General features: G+C 36.6%; 1 protein-coding gene across 7 annotated transcripts in view; it reads right to left on the bottom strand.

Annotated features, from left to right (window-relative positions):
• Positions 1–4,639: 4,639 nt before the first annotated feature.
• Positions 4,640–16,619, bottom strand: part of LOC123873043 (septin-7) — a 46,548-nt gene continuing 34,568 nt past the window's right edge. For all 7 annotated transcript variants that reach the window (XM_045917753.1, XM_045917759.1, XM_045917744.1 and 4 more), the window contains 6 exons: positions 15,635–15,830; positions 14,388–14,556; positions 11,283–11,361; positions 10,061–10,281; positions 9,576–9,616; positions 4,640–7,484 (listed from right to left, as the gene is read on the bottom strand). In XM_045917753.1, the coding sequence (XP_045773709.1) occupies positions 7,444–7,484; positions 9,576–9,616; positions 10,061–10,281; positions 11,283–11,361; positions 14,388–14,556; positions 15,635–15,830 (747 nt within the window). In that variant the 3' untranslated portion in view covers positions 4,640–7,443. The remainder of the gene's footprint in view (positions 7,485–9,575; positions 9,617–10,060; positions 10,282–11,282; positions 11,362–14,387; positions 14,557–15,634; positions 15,831–16,619) is intronic.

Raw genomic sequence — 16,619 nt, 5'->3', positions numbered from 1 at the left:
AACGATACCGCCACATTACTGGACATCCCTATGGGATGCCGACGCCTTGTGTTTGGTTATGTCCTCATTTAGGGCACGAGGTAGCGCGCATATTGGCGCCTCCTTTGCCCCTGGCGTTTACGGCGTATGGGATGAGCGTTGAGATCCAGCTCTCTTTCCCTTTCAGCCGCCTCCTTCAATGCGATCACTTCCTCACAGAAGGACACCATTGCCGTCCAACAAGTCTCATTTGCGATCATCGCGTTTATCACGCTTGGGAGCGATAGATCGCTGCCCAAGATGAACGACAATGGATGCCTCTGCGACGCTCAGGCTGTGCATTCCGCCAGTGTGTGCTGTGCCGTATCGGAGGGGCTAGCACCACCCCTGGGCTAGCCCTGAATAACTACCTACTAAAAAATCTAAGTGATAATTAATCATCCAGTAAAATGATAGATTTTTAGAAGGAAACTGCTATATCGTGCCGTTTAACCTCACCTCTACAGTATTAGTAATAACGAGGTAAAACCTCATCATGTATCATTGTATGCAATATCAGCCGTCGTGCCTCCTAATGTAGTTTACAAAAACTGTTACCTAGTAATCGCTGAAGGCAATAAATCGCACATTATGACTATAATACGATTCCAGTTAAGGTATCTTGCTTATCAGGCATAGATGGTACATTTTACCGTCTTCACGTAGGAAGGTAAGTGATTCATTTTAATGAAGCACTCCTCTGGTAGATATCTACTTACTTATGTTTTGGGACATTGAGGGTGCTAAAAATGCTGAAAAGAGAGCTTAAAAATGCAAACAATCAAAAAGTTTGATCGAGTAAGTATAGTATCATACTCCATACATACTGCATACTGCACAATTTATCAATATCAATTATTTATTATTAACCAACCAATTATGCCTACCTTACCTAAATACATAGACAATAGAATATTGTCTTATTTTGAATGTCGAGTCTTGAAACATCTCTATTTTAGGGAAAATTTTGGACTAAGTAGGTACCTACTTTGTGCTTAAATAAACTACGAGTACCTGTAGGTCAGGGGAAACGGAGAGGTTATGTGGGGCTTGCACCCACTAAAACCTGTGTTTGTTCCTCAACGGACTGGCGGTTGCGCGGGTATTATACCCGACTTAGGTAGTTATTCACCGCACTCCCGCCAGGTCTCGACCCGCCGCCAAGCGGACGGGCCCCATCGCTAGGCTGGCTGCTACCAGATCCGTCTCAGAAACCTAATCGTACCTATCCGTGCCCAAAATGAATACTGCTTTGAATAATAATTTTTGAGTACCTAGGTATCTAATTTATTTTGGCATACTTACCTACGTAATTCCTAAGTATTGTTTCGATGACTATTCAAGAACCCAAATATCAGCTCTTTTAGCTTCTCTTATTATTTCAGGATTTTTAGCTGCTCTTACGTAATACAGCGCTCGATAAATGAATCTACCTACATATACCTACCTACTATTCTTCCTAAGATTTAAAAATCTTTAACTTTTCTTCTATAAAATTATTCTATTCTAATCGATTAGATAGATAATATAATTGTTCATACGAAAAAACTTTTTCAAATAGGACACATCACGTCAAAGATTATCATTGTTTTACTGATATAGTATAGTAACTAGAGATACAGAGATTTGTGATATTAAAGAATATTTTTTTTAAAGTTAGTACAACGTACTTCTTATGATTTATGAGTTTTTTAATGTAGAGACCTTAGTAGGTAAAAGAGAACACCAATATAATAGTGACTATTAATATTAATACATAGATTTTATATTAATAGAGGAGGCAAAGCTGTGATCTATAAGGTACCTATCTACTTTGACTTTGCTCTGACTTTACTTAGAGTTAAAGTAAGAGATTTATGTGAGAGACCATTTGAGAGACATAACTTAAGTAGGGTATGTCTTAAGTCTAAGCGAAGTCAGAGTACTCTCTACTCTATAGGTTTCAGCCTTAGTTCAGGACAGCGTTGGCAGTAAAGAATAAACAAACATGTGGTTGCGTTAAACCAAACTTTTTTTGGGGCGTATTTGACGCAAGCAATTTTGTGACGCCAGTTATTATTGTGAGAGAAGCCTACCTACCTAGGTACATACCTAGTTAGGTTTGGTACCTACTTAGGTAAGTTGTAGGTATGAGTATGACACCTTATGAGTTATGACCACATCAAATTGAATATCCATTGGTTTAACGATTTCAGTATATTATTGCAACGAGTACCTACCTAGACCTACATCTGGTACTCCATTAAAACTCATCTATCTTACCTTATTTTTTTTTTTTAATTTTCATTGCCCAAGTCATATCGGTAATATTTTTTCTCGTTTCTAAGGCAAAAGCGGAATGAACAGATAGAACGAACCAAGTGATGTTCGCCTTAACTATTTATTATCAATGGTAAGGGAAATTGTAATATACAAATTTTTATTCTTCATTTAGGCACCTCCTAGACGATAAAACTGCTAAATTATTCAGTATTTTTGGAATTGAAAACCAGAAAAAACAAGATATACCTAATATAGATTGGACAAAGAATGCGCAATTTCGTGCATAGCGATTCGAAACTCGAAAGATAAATTGACTGAATACTGCAACGTATAAAAATAATAGGTATATTAATCGGTACCTACTCTACTACTACCTACGCAAAATATTGATTGGCTCTATCTATTCTGATTTCGGTGATTAGGCTTGTGTATTACCTTATCAGGTATAACTATAAGATGGATCGATGAATAAGTCATAGCAAAAATTATAGACAAAGTTTACCAACATATTACGTAGATACAGGTAGTCATATTACGTAAGTACCTACCTAAATAGTTCCAAAAGCGCTAGATAAATTATTAAATAGATAATTTTATTGGCTTGTAAAATATATTGCGCGCAAAGAGGTACCTGTACCTACCTTGACTAAAAAACACAGCTATTGCTTGTAGAGTCATTAACTAAAAGGTAGAGTTTGGAGCAGAGTCTAAGGGGTGCCTTACTATGTACGTTAAGCCTGAAAGAGTAAAACCCCGAAATTTAATGTAAATAGTTAACAGGGCTCTCTCCGTCACTGGTTTCATACAATCGTAGTTCCAATTTCATTTGAATATTAAGCAACCAAAGTCCATGAAATTTTGCAGACATATTCTAGAAACTAATATCTGTGTCTGTGGTGTTTTAGATTTTTCTAAAAATATGTAGTTTTAAAATTACAGGGGCGCAAATATTTGTATGTAAATTTTTAAGACCGCGTAACTTTGAAACCGAATATTTTAACAGAAATCTGGAAAACCACAGACATAGATATTAGTTTCTAGAATATGTCTGCAAAATTTCATGGACTTTAGTTGCTTAATATTCAAATTAAATTGGAACTACGTTTGTATGAAGCGAGTGACGGAGAGAGCCCTCTTAATAATAAATCGTTATAGAATTTAAGTCACCGATCTTAGTTCTCGCGTATCGAATCAATAATATTAGGTACTTAATAATTAATTAAGTATATTAGTTAATTTGTTAAGATCGAATAAATAAAATAATATGCATCGTCAAGAAACTGTTGTGATTGTTATAAATATATTCGAAGTTGCATTTTCATTAAAATAAATTAGAAATATATTTTCCATAGTGCTGCCAAAGATTTACTATGATAAAATAGAAGTAGTCATGTTGTAACGATATATTTTGAGGTTGTAAGTGGGTTTTGGATTGTATATCGATGTGACGAATAAATGTAATAGGTATAGGTAGGATCATGAATGGATGGAATTACGATATTTGGATAAAAAGTATGAAAGATGTTTATTGAGAATGATGGTACCTACTTGTAGTATATGGAATGTACATGATCGAATAAGTTCATTACCAAATAAATTCGTACGAAATACTTGTAGTTTTCTTATTCCTGTGTTGACATTACATCTCGTCAATGAAATTCGAACAGTGCGTAGGTAAGTCAAAAAAGTCTACTTTACAGGAGAGTAATAAAACTGTATAAAATATATATTTGTTACGCACAGTTACGCACTGTTAGAACTTCGCTGATTCACTTTCACTTCGCGTGAACTCAGCGTGAAAATTATGCCCTTTACGAGACTAGAAATGTTCACGGTTTTGATCGAGGGAATAGAGCGTACTCACCTAATGGTTGGGAATTGGAACTCGAAGTCTATCTATACGAACAGCCCCGGCCAGAACATACTACGCAATGATAAACAGAGGTGAACTGTTGAAAGTGAGACAGTGGGTCTCACCCAACATTCGAGCCCATAACGTGTGATAAGAAACATCGCTTGAAAATAATTCTTATTTTAAATAGTGTTTCGTAGGTAAGGCCGAAAGAACGGATGCATAGTACGCGACGGGTCCAGGTGGCAATTGGGGTGGGGACACCCGCACAGCCCGGTGACGTGCGGGTGTGCAGGGCGTCCCCCCGCCTCAATCCCGATTGCCATCTCGACTTGTCGTATACTATAGGTATATTACTAGTATGCTTAATACCTACCATTTATAACAAGAATCATTTTTGATGCAATTAGTTCCACAGGAGTTTTTTCTCTTGTTTTTACTATTTGTATAGTAACAGCTACCTAGGTACTATTCTAAACAGGTAAGTAAGAAGTAAAAATGCGTAAATTTCCTATATATTACGTATTTATTTATATTTTTATTTAAAGGTACAATATATTACATCGTCTCAACTTTGCCCTCCAACAAACAATCACATCCTTAGTGACTAAGCAAAAGATCGTTATGGTAAATTGGGTCCTACCCTACACAAAATACAAAATTAAGCAATATACTTATCACTAAAAATACCTAACTTTAACACGGAAGTCAATACTGTAGTGTAGGGAAATAATACAAATAACCATGGCATATCGATTAAATAAAGATTATGCATTTCATTATAAAATACGAGTAGTTATCAGTTCTAACTTGAACTTGATAATACATAATCGTATATTTGTATTAAGGGTAGTGACTAAAAAAAATATTTACAGAAAGTCGTAGTACATCTAGGCAATATAATAGGATACGCTATTTTACGTGAGTTATACAGAGTAACATAATAAAGTTTATTTATTTATAACAGGATAGAAGTCCAATTTACAATCTACGAATAAACAATGAATAGAAAAACCGTCGTCGTGATCTGTTGAGCAGTGCCGCTCCCTCACTCCCTTACGATATTATAAAGAACTAACACCTAGCTAGAGCTAAGGCCTATCTCACACCTGAACTATGAGCATATTAATATCACTAAGCACAATATACCGAAGTATTATCGAACGCCGTGCCACACCTCGGTCAGGAATCCGATTGCACCGAATAAGCTGAACTTTTAAAACACCATGATTTTATAAAGAAGTAAAAAATATCTAATCCTCGTTTGACCAGAGTCGTCACGATCGTTACTTCATACAAATTCAGGTCAGGCTCATATCGTATAGAATGGGCAGGATCAGACTTTTAAGTTACAACCAGCACTGCCAGAATTCTTCCTAAATGTCCTTTCTATCACCACCTTTATACATACTGTATTACTTTATATAAATATAATGACGGCACATGTTTGTCGGGGTATGTCCGACTAGTTTCGAACCCGTACGAGGTTCTTATTCAAGAGGCCTCTGCTAGCAACGCGGCGCCCAGGAGATTGCGAGCAGCGCGGGCTGCAACAGGCAAGGCACGCTTTGAGGGGATCTGAGGTGAGTTTAGCCGTCATACATTTATTTTTAGAGTTCCGTACCTCAAAAGGAAAAACGGAACCCTTATAGGATCACCTTGTTGTCTGTCTGTCTGTCTGTTATAATGAATATCACTCACAATACTAAACGCTAAAATTCATATTACTTACTGATAGCGAGTTACAATCACAATTTTCGCAACCAGTAATTCCTTTCGACAATTTACTTTTGTACAATTTATAATTTGTATAATGTAGCCATCAAGACAACTCTGCATAATTTTAAAACGGTGTACCTATTACCTCGTACAACTACAATGCGCAAACATCTAGTATCATTAAAATTTCAACGGAAACTCATGACGCCTAGCATTATTAATAAAATGCTACCAATACCACATTAACGATAAAGACGAAAAGTGCCTACCAAATACATACTTCACACATTTTGAGCTGAATTCCATCACTTCCACAGCCGAATTCAATCATTACTTTTGCAAAAACCTCGGCATTAGCGAGTTTTTACATTGTTATAATAATATCGAAACCTTGAAGCACACGTGCTACTTTTTGTTCTAGTTTGTTTATTCAAAAAAGTTATAAGAGTTTATTAGGACAAACACTATAATACAAATAGCTTTATAGTTTTCAGGATCTTCGTACAAAGAGTACAGAGCGAATTCTAGATAAAATCCGTAATTCAAATGTTATGTTACCTACCTATATGTGAACGTTGCTTATCAAACAATACCAATCAATGAGGTCTCAGTCTCAATATCATAGCATATTGTATGCATTTTCCGGATGGTATTAATGCAATCACACATTTTACTAAGTTTTAACGGAAAAATCGCCAAATTTCGCGACAAAAAGGAGCATGTCTGCTTCATCTTTGTAATTAGGCGACCGTTGCAGTTTGTTTTACATGCTACTTTGGCAACTTCCTGGACGTTATGAAAAGTCTAAAGCTGTAAAAGCGTGGCCACATACATCGCAATGATGTTATCACCAGGATTCCGTCAGGAAATCTACGCAATGAATCGAATATTCTACTCATCGCGATGTATGTGGCGACGCCATAAGAAAATTATTGTGCTTTATTCATAGCCACTAATTTCTATATATTTCAATAGTAGAGACAATTTTACAAAATGCATGTAAAGATTCCTTTGAAAAACATACAAAATTAGGCCTCACTTATCAAATAAATGCTTTGTCATGGAAAAATTCTTATACATAAATATACAATCAAAATAACATAATAATATATATACCGTGCACTGTACAACTCCATACGCGTTACTAAAACGTTGCAGTTTACCAATTCAATCCTCCACTCACAACGTGCGATGGTAGTAGCACGTCCCAGAAAGATTTGTAATCAGGGTTGGGCATTTTTTTTTTTTGCAAAAGAACAAAACAGTAATTTCAAAACGGAATTTAAAAACATTTAAAATGTTTGATAATATATCTTTATTAATATGTTTAAAACACTTGTTTTAAACATTAATAATTGTTTTATTTTTTGAAACAACGCCAATGCTAATACAAATAATAAATAAGTAATACAAAATACTGACTTTACGCGTGTGAAGCTGTACAATGAATTCTGTTCCGTCGAATGTTTGTTATAATTTAAAAATAACACTTTTTAGTCTTTTGTTATCGTTGTTCCAGTGTGATTACCACCATTGGTCTACAATATCAAATTAGATAAATATATTATTATTATTTTATGTTTCACTTACGTTTATATACTTATTCCCGATGTGACATTCTTAAATGACCAATCTGAAATTTGTAACAATGCAAACATTCAACACAATATAAGATCTTACGAAAAGACGAATAAACGATATACAAAAAAAAATATTTTTAGACCAAGTGTCCACTAGCAATACAACTTGCAGAAGTCAGTCCTGGCAAGTCAATTGCCCGTCACTTGCATTGTGTAAAGTCCTTTTCTTCAAGTTTTAGTGGCTAAAACTTGCAGTAATCGAACTGACTACGACGGCTTGAATCATTGTTAGTGAACTCTTAGCTTTAGGAATAAAAAATTAAAATTTACAGTACAGCAGAGTTGTTTAGACTGATTAAGGTTTGAAGGCCAGTGGCGTGCATTGCACTGCATGAAAGCCATTCAGCACAGTTGTCTCGAATTTAATTTATTTTATATGCCCTATGAATGCCACTGATCACAACCATAGACGCAACTAGTTTAGGGGGATGGCTGTCCCTAAATTCATTTATTATTTGACCGTTAATGTCACAAGCAAAATTAATATTGGCAAATAGCAGCAAATGCAGTAATCTTTATGCCAAATTACTTGAGAACGAATGCTAATGAGGAAGTTTCCAGGTCGTGCTCCTTAAAAGCCTCAATGTTCGTTCACTATAACTTGACGCCTGATTTGTTGGCACCATTCTTTCTTTTCTTTATTCCTTAGAATTTAGGGTTTATTGTTGTGTGATTTACAATGCTGCCAACATAACATCAGGCGTCAGTGAACGGTCAATAAATCTTCTTTTTGTACCGTTCTAATTTTAGCATATGTACTGCCGAAGCGAGTAGCGCTCCTTCGTTCCCAGTGATAGGAAAAGGATGCTACTTTTATCCCGAAATATTAAAGAGTTTCACGGAACTCTAGAAATTTTAAAAACTTAAATCCAAGCGAACGAAGTCGCAGGCATCTTCTAGTATACCTACGTAATAAATAAATCTAGTATCAAAGGCAGGCGAGGTCATAAAAACAAGTGATATTTTCCAGTGTTATAGGTTTATAAAAACGCTAAATAAATTACTCTCAGCTTTCAGTAAACCGACTCAAGCATAAAAGTCTGATTTAAGAAAGAATCTACGACTTTCATGTCAAGGGCATGAACAGCGCCATAATTGAGGCCTTAAAAGAGGACGCCCTGAAAAGTGCTTCATTAACAGATTTTCCGAATAATCGATTAATTAATCCTAGTTATGCTTATGGTCGAAAATATTACTTATACTAAGGTTCCCCTCAAAATGATTTCACAATTCGAGACATAAATTATGTACAACAAATGCATAAGAATGTTTTTAATTAGCCAGTTACAGGAAATTTTAGAATAAAATTAAAAATAATAACAATAGAAGTCTATATATTACAGAAAGTAACACAGACTGAAACCCATTTTAATGTACAAAACATAGGAAAGTTAAACAAAGGACACCTTCATTAGTTATTAACTTATTACACACCAGAAAAATAGCGACATCAAGGATTGAAATGGCACTACATTTAATTTAAATAAGTTATATAAAAAACACCAATCTCGTGTAATCTCAACAGTATGGCCATGGTATTGCTTATTTTAATTTATAAGGTACGTTTCTTCATAAAATTACGATATATCGGGTACATACCTTGAAAATGTAAATAAAATCTCATTAAAATCTGTATAAAATTATACAGAAAGATGGTTATAGCCATTTTATGTGGAAGCACAATACATGCTCCGCTTCAGTGGTTTCACTGGTACAATTTGAAATTGCTACAGAATTGAGTCAAAAACTTAGGCCCGCATAAATATTCCTTATCAAAAGAGTTAAATTTGAATTACAACGCGAGAAATATAATTTCAATGATCAAAGACGTTTTTTTTTATAAATAAAGATTTTCGCTTAAAAACTTCAATACATTCATTCATTACATATTTTTTGGTGTTTTTTTTTCTCGTGTCAAGAAGTAACCCTTGTGGATGGTTTATACAGGGCCTAAATATAGTTAGTAAGAAGGTTCTCCCGAACGTGTCCTGAGAGAAGCATGTAGACAGTCAACTCGATGTTAGTCACGCAACAGTAACGGTGGGTGCGAAGCCGACGCGAATAAACGCGAGTTTAGAACAAACCTTTCTTTTTCTTATCCTTCTTTTCCTTGCCATCGACCGTCCTGAAAGCGAATAAAATTGTTAGGACCCCATATGATTGAAGTCGTAATAATAAGATAAATTAGATTTTAACCAGTTTAAACATAATTATCAATAGACCAGACCTCGCTATACATAAGATTTGTACTGCAGTGCCAGGTTTCGCTGAATATCTGTGTTTGCAGATCTGACTCCTTTAGCTCGTCCTTGTAAAACACCTGCAATAATGCCGTGTACTCACTCCTTGCTGTTGGCCTCGAGCGAACGCCAGGTGTACGGCTGGCTACAGGACGGTCTCGCGCTCCCAGGCGGTCTGCTCGGCAAGCAATGCACTCTGGCGTTTCTCCACATAGCGCACCTGCGCCTCGAGCGCGCGCCGCGTGGCCTCGTGCCACCGTGCCAGCTCCGCCTGCCACTCTTTCACTCGTCCTTCATGTGGACCACCTGTAACTGTGCAGTGTACTCACTCCTTGCTGTTGGCCTCGAGCGAGCGCCGGCGCAGGTCGTCGAGCGACAGGCCGGTCTCGCGCTCCCAGGCGGCCTGCTCGGCGAGCAGCGCGCGCTGGCGCTCCTCCAGCTCGCGCGCCTGCGCCTCGAGCGCGCGCCGCGTGGCCTCGTGCCGCCGCGCCAGCTCCGCCTCCGACTCCTTCAGTTTGGCGCGCTTCTCGCGCACCTTCATGTCGAACACCTGCAACCATACGTCATGCGTCTGTTGAGCGTTATGTGGCCGTCGATTAGCTTTACCACCTACCACAGAATTCAGAACAAGACATATAGAAGTGGTAAAGCCTGCCAACCCACATTAGAACAGCGCGGTGGATGCTAAGCACTAGAAATATCTAATTATTAAAGTGAAACTTCTCTATATGGCTACAAAAGTTATCCGCATGAAGGCGAAGACCTAATTCTTTCAAATCGATATCAAGGTTCTGGTGATGGAAAACAAGGCATATGAAAGTATTCATAATAAGGATGTCATGAACATAAAACAAGAAGTTTCACTTCTCCCGCATGTACGCAACCGTACACGCAAACATTTTTAAAACCAAGCTTGCTTTCGGACATTATGCATTAGGATTTCGAGTACAATGACAAAAATTCGTCATCGTCACAGTCACCGTCGCCCGGTGAGATATTCTCTCACTCTCATAGTTCCCTTCACATATAGACATACACAGATTTCCAGATGCCACTAATGGTTGAGTGCTCTCTATTCGCTCACTTTCATAATACCCCCTTCACTTCGCTGGTCTAGCCTTCTGGTCTTCATTTTTTTTTTTTATTATTGGACCGATTTCTTTCAAAACTGATATGTAGAGTTCCCTGTGATCATAAAAAAAGAAACTTGTCAAAATTAGAAAAAGGGGCAAGTTTTTGTTACTATGCTAATTTCTTTCTGTGCGAGTTGCTAAAAATCGACCAGCTCGTTATCTCAGCAGATACCATTTCTATTACCTTATTTAGAATTCTGTGTCGCTTACACATTACTTTTAAACCGCGTTCACACCAGCAAAATTTGAGACGTGTGGAGGAAGCTGCATATCACGTAAAAATATTGAATCATTTTACAAAGACGTCTATACTGACGAAAACACACACAATTATTTTCGCAGAACACGACACGACATGGTTTGGTGTCGACGCGGCTTTAGAGATGGAGTTGGTAGGACTATAACCTAAACGACATACCTGTTCCATTTCGATTTCCATCTTTTTCATTTTAGAGTCGTGTTCTCTCTTCTCTTCCTCCATTTGTGCCAATGGATTCCTGAGAACAACATAATAACTTATCAATATGAGTAACTCGAAGACCAAATTTTTTTTTTCTTAAAAGATTTTCTTATCATACAGTGATCACAAAACAAGTAGTCCAATTTAAAGTTGCAACATGATGATCTGCGCAGGTATAGCTAAGTAAATATTTTACCTAGCTTGTAACAAATCAGTATCTAAGTCTGCCCATTACACAAACATTGTAATGTTTTTGTACACCGTATCATATGCCTAGTGTTCAGATTGGGCTACTTGTTTTACGATTACTGTACTAAAATTTTTAAGTAAAAATCAGATAGGTTTTAGGTTCCATACCCAGGATAAAACATCCAACATTCTCATGCAGCAATGGTTCGAAATATAGATTATCTTAATTTGAGAGGGTTAAAAATGGTTTGACTGGCGGATAGATAAAATCTACCAAACATATTCACAAACATGAAAATATGGTTTACAAGCTATGTAGTGTTCTAGTATTTTGAATGTTGAAAAAGTTTATTATAACTGGTAGTTTGAAAGAATCACTCATAATAATTAATTATTACCACCATAAACCAAGAAAAATATTTTGCCAACAGTAAAACAAAGTTTATGAAAATAAAATTAAACTGTTCATGTAGAAATAAATCTTTTTTGTGCGTTATAAACTTTGTAGACACTATAGTTATTACAATTTTACGAGTTATTACAGTGTCACAGTTACATTTTACCCCTATCTACTAAAACAACAAGATGCAAGTAGTGTACAAGCAATAAATAAAGCGGTGAAAGTCAATACACTACTCCAATGCACTAACAGATAAACAGTATGTAAAATGCAACAGTACTTTAAACTAGTGAGATAAGTTGCACTACTTTCTAATTGCGATTCGAAACCCGTGCTGTAATGAATAATGTAGCAAATGAATAAACGCACACATCGACGTGTCTGCGTGCAATGGAACTTACCACACGGTCATGAAACTGTTCATCAGTCCTTGCGGGCAGAAACTGAACACCAACACAACTGTTGTTAGCGCAACACGTGGCCGCGACCACACGCTACAGTGGCATTAGCAACCGGCACGTAAGAGATGTCAAATAAGGCGCCACCTCCACGGACGAGAGAATCGCGGCGATAGGTTCGCCGTGCCACAAATTCGGTACAACTCTTATGGTGAGATCTATAGAGTGCACTTTGACTTTTCTCGGACTTAAGGCACGATTTAAAACGAGACAGCGTTATACCGCTGGCATAAATCCGTCCCGTTTTAACTGAAACTTGAGTCTAAGCAAAGTCAAAGTGTGGTCTATAGATTTCAACCTGACGATAGTAGGTCGGACTGGTTGCGATTCCCTCGCCTAAGGACATGTCCGACATATTAAAACATTAGCTGATGCCCGCGACTTCGTCCGCATGGATATAGATTTTAAAAATCCCGTGAGAACTCTGATTTTCCGGGATAAAAAGTAGACTAAATCTGTGTCCAAAATGCCATCTACGTGCAAAATAAATGATGCCCGCGTTTTATCCACAAAGATTTAAGTTTATTTAAAATCCTGTAGAAACTCTTTGATTTTCCGGAATAATAAGTAGCCTATATCCGTCCCCGGGATGCAAGCTATCTTTTGTAACTTTCGTTAAAATCGGTTAAAAGGATGAGCATGAAAACTAGCTAACCGACACTTCCCCATTTATAATATTAGTATGGATTTAACAAAGACGAACAAAATTATATATGCAAATGTGAATATAATTACACCGGAAAATAAGGTTCATGTTTTTTGCAAGTGTAATCGATTTTATATGCGACTTAACGTCGTGTAATGAAAATGATTTCGACGCCGTTTGAATCGATTGTATTGCACGAACAATAACATCAGTGCATGATTGTGACACACGCAAATTAACATCTTCGCAAACGTAAAATGTAAATAATGTGCGATAAATTGTTATTAATGCCACTGCACAAGCGCATGAAACGCAAAGTTATTATGATTAATGACGTTTAGTCATGGATATTTTAAAAATTCAAACTCTGTGCCAAGTGGTATTGCGTGTTTAAGATTCTCGCATTCCATTTTCATATCTTTTAGGAAGGAAGTAATTATTTATTATTCAGGAGTAGGTATTATCACTGGTGAATATTTAAAATTATCCACGACAGACATAGATTCATTTCTGCATGCCCAAGCACAGAACATTCGAGTAATAGAGAATGTAATATGCAACTATAGCGCTAAAGTAGATAAACAAAATTAAACTTCGTTAACCTATTGTTGCGAGAGTTCGAAAACTTATTCCATCGAGTTAAAGGTGACCAGACATGCAGCAATGAATATTAAAACATTTTTAGTATCAATTCAACTCTAATATTAGTTAGCTTCGTTAATAAAGTTAGATCGTTAGGAAGGTAATAATTTTTAATATATAAATAAGAAGTCTGGTCACCTCGATTCGGTGACGGCAGTCTTATAAATACATCAAAGTTATTATTTTATATTCATACCAACCCCGTCTACTTAGGTTGTTAGTCCATGCCTTTAATGTCAAAATCAAACATCTATTTGATAGCGAACTGGCAGAATATAGTATTAAAATTTGTTTAACATTAACTTTAAGGAACAATAACAAAGTTGAAAGGAAAAAAGGATATTATAGAATATTTGACCTTTTTAGCAAATAAATCTATAAATCACATTCCTGGTATGTTATTTATTTGGAAGGATTGGAAAACGGAATGAACTTACAGTAGCTGGCAGCAAGTATTTTACATCAACCTTTGGAAAGAGATTTCGGCTCCGTAGAGCGTTGTCTCATACCTATGTGACGTTTTATCGGTCTCAACGACAGAGACAACGCTCTACGAAACCGATCTCTTTCCAAAGGTCGATGTACAATATTTCTTGCCGCGTACTGTACACTTCTTTAAAAAAGATTTACAATTTATTATCCTACATATCCAGGAAAACTACTTATGGTCAAATATCCTAATCATCTAGAAGGAAAAACTAAAACAATAGGTAAATATGATGACATACTTGTTAGAGTTAATTCTGTGTGGTTTTCCGTCATGCGAGAGTCCTGCGAGCTTGCGGCATCGGTAGTTTTCGTAATGCACGGAGCTGGTCACGTCCTTAAGGTCCTGAAGGTGTGTTCTGATAACCATGTTGCGGAGTGCCAAGAAATCGCAATGTTCTAAGTTCTCAACTGGAATTAATAAACATGACGTTAAATTTTCTCTTTGAATTCAAGTCGTTTGGCGTTCAATGTAATGCATCAATAATGATGGCCTTAATCTCTACACACACAAATGTATAATCAAAATATTAAACATAAACAGTGTGCTTAGTACGAGATTTAACATCTCACAAACGTTGATAGAATTCGAGCATTAAAACTCAATTACCTCAAAGTAAAATGGATCTCAAATCCTTTGAGTTAAGGTAAAAAAACACAGTACCATCGATTTTATTTTCGCAAGGGTTCCGCTTGGAGCGCTTGTAAGGATGGACTTGAATTATAAAACAATGCAGTTAAGATCCATTTTACTTAAAAACTTAATGTGTTTGTGTGGAAAAAAAATCCAGCAGGCAAGTTTTTACTGTTTTATTTTAACTGGTTGAAAACTGGTGGTGAAACTGGTATATTGGATAACGTTCAAAGAAAGTATTATTATGAAGCACCGCCACATAAATTCAACTCGCAAAATCTTATGTAAAAAAACCAGTTGGCTCATAACTGAACTAAATTATTCAAATTAAGTAACAAAAATGCATGAAGTACCTACACAACTGGAACGAAGCAAATTGATCCAAATTCAATCTGCATAAATAATTGTCAGTTAAAGTATGCACATAACAGGTAAAATTGTATGTGGCTTGATTTTATATTCCCGTTGGTTTTGTTTTGTTTTTGAAAGGAGCAACATTTTTTTTATAAATGGGTAACTGTGATGTTAACATATTCGTAGAGTCCAGGGTTCGATTTCAGGCACGCATATGTGCAATTTAAGCAATAAAATATCACTTGCTTTAACAGTGAATGAAAACATTGGTAGGAAACACCACACAAATCCACCAAAACCCGTGGATTTGTGTGGGCGGTGCACGTTGCTTGCTTGGTGGCTGGCTGTTCCTGCATGTTAGTAGTAAGGGGCGGGCGGTGCATATCGCATGCTGCATGATGTACCATACAGATTTGGATTTTTCAGCGTATTATAGCAAATTAAGTTTTTGGTTCCTTGTATTGTATATCTTTAGCTGTGTAATGTGTATTGAAATCCTACCTTCAGCGATTCCCCAGGGATACTTGCGGCCCCGGATTCGGCGGCCATCTTGCTCGATGACCGTGTTAGCGCCTACTACGGCAAAGGGCACGCGTCCTCTTAAGGCTCTAGTGGTCTCCGCGCCATCGCCTTCTTCTCCCGTACTCTCGGGAAAGTCGTAAATTTTGATCTTGTGCTGTGCTATTTCTTTTAAGATCTGGAAATATAATCATAATCATAATTTATTCATAGCATATTATACCCCTTTGATAGTAAGGAATATTGATATATCTATACTAGATGGATTGAGTGGTATAGATTGTCTTTTCATTTGAATTATTGGAACTCAAATGTTTTAACGAAAAGGCCAATGAGTAGATAATAATTTCAGATTAGCTTAACCTATTACTTTGATGACCCTGACCCTATGATCCCCGCGACTTTGTTCGCGTGGGATGTTTAAAAATGCCGCGGGAACTCTTAGATTTTTCGGGTGTAGCCTGTCTATCCTCAGGATGTAAGCTAACTTTGTACTTTTCTTTAAAATCAGTTTGGGCCGTAAAAACGTAGCACACAGACATACAGATACACTTTCGCATTTATAGTATGGATGGAAAACAAAGTAATGTTTGAACAATGGATGTTATTAGATACTGTTAAAGTACTGAATAGTAACCGCTGGCAAGCGTTTCCCGTTTTACATAAGCAAGTCATTTATAATTCACGCATTTACTTTGCTCATATTGATTAGTATAGTAATATTGTATTTTGTAGCATCCTTCTATTTTTTTTAAATAATAAAATAGCGAGCAAACGAGCAGCCAGGTCACCTGATGTTAAGTGACAACGACCATCACGCAAATAAGCGGTGCAATCATTTTTGAGCTATTGCGGACCATTAGGCCAGTCACATCGCGTGAATTTAACTAGAACCTTATTGGGCATCAATAATTATGTTAGATCGCGCTAGCGTTTGGTCACAAAACCGTAGGAATAGCACAATTAA

This window comes from Maniola jurtina, chromosome 2, assembly GCF_905333055.1.
Source record: "Maniola jurtina chromosome 2, ilManJurt1.1, whole genome shotgun sequence".
Taxonomy (NCBI): Eukaryota; Metazoa; Arthropoda; class Insecta; order Lepidoptera; family Nymphalidae; genus Maniola; species Maniola jurtina.
This window is presented reverse-complemented; position numbering and strand designations above follow the sequence as displayed.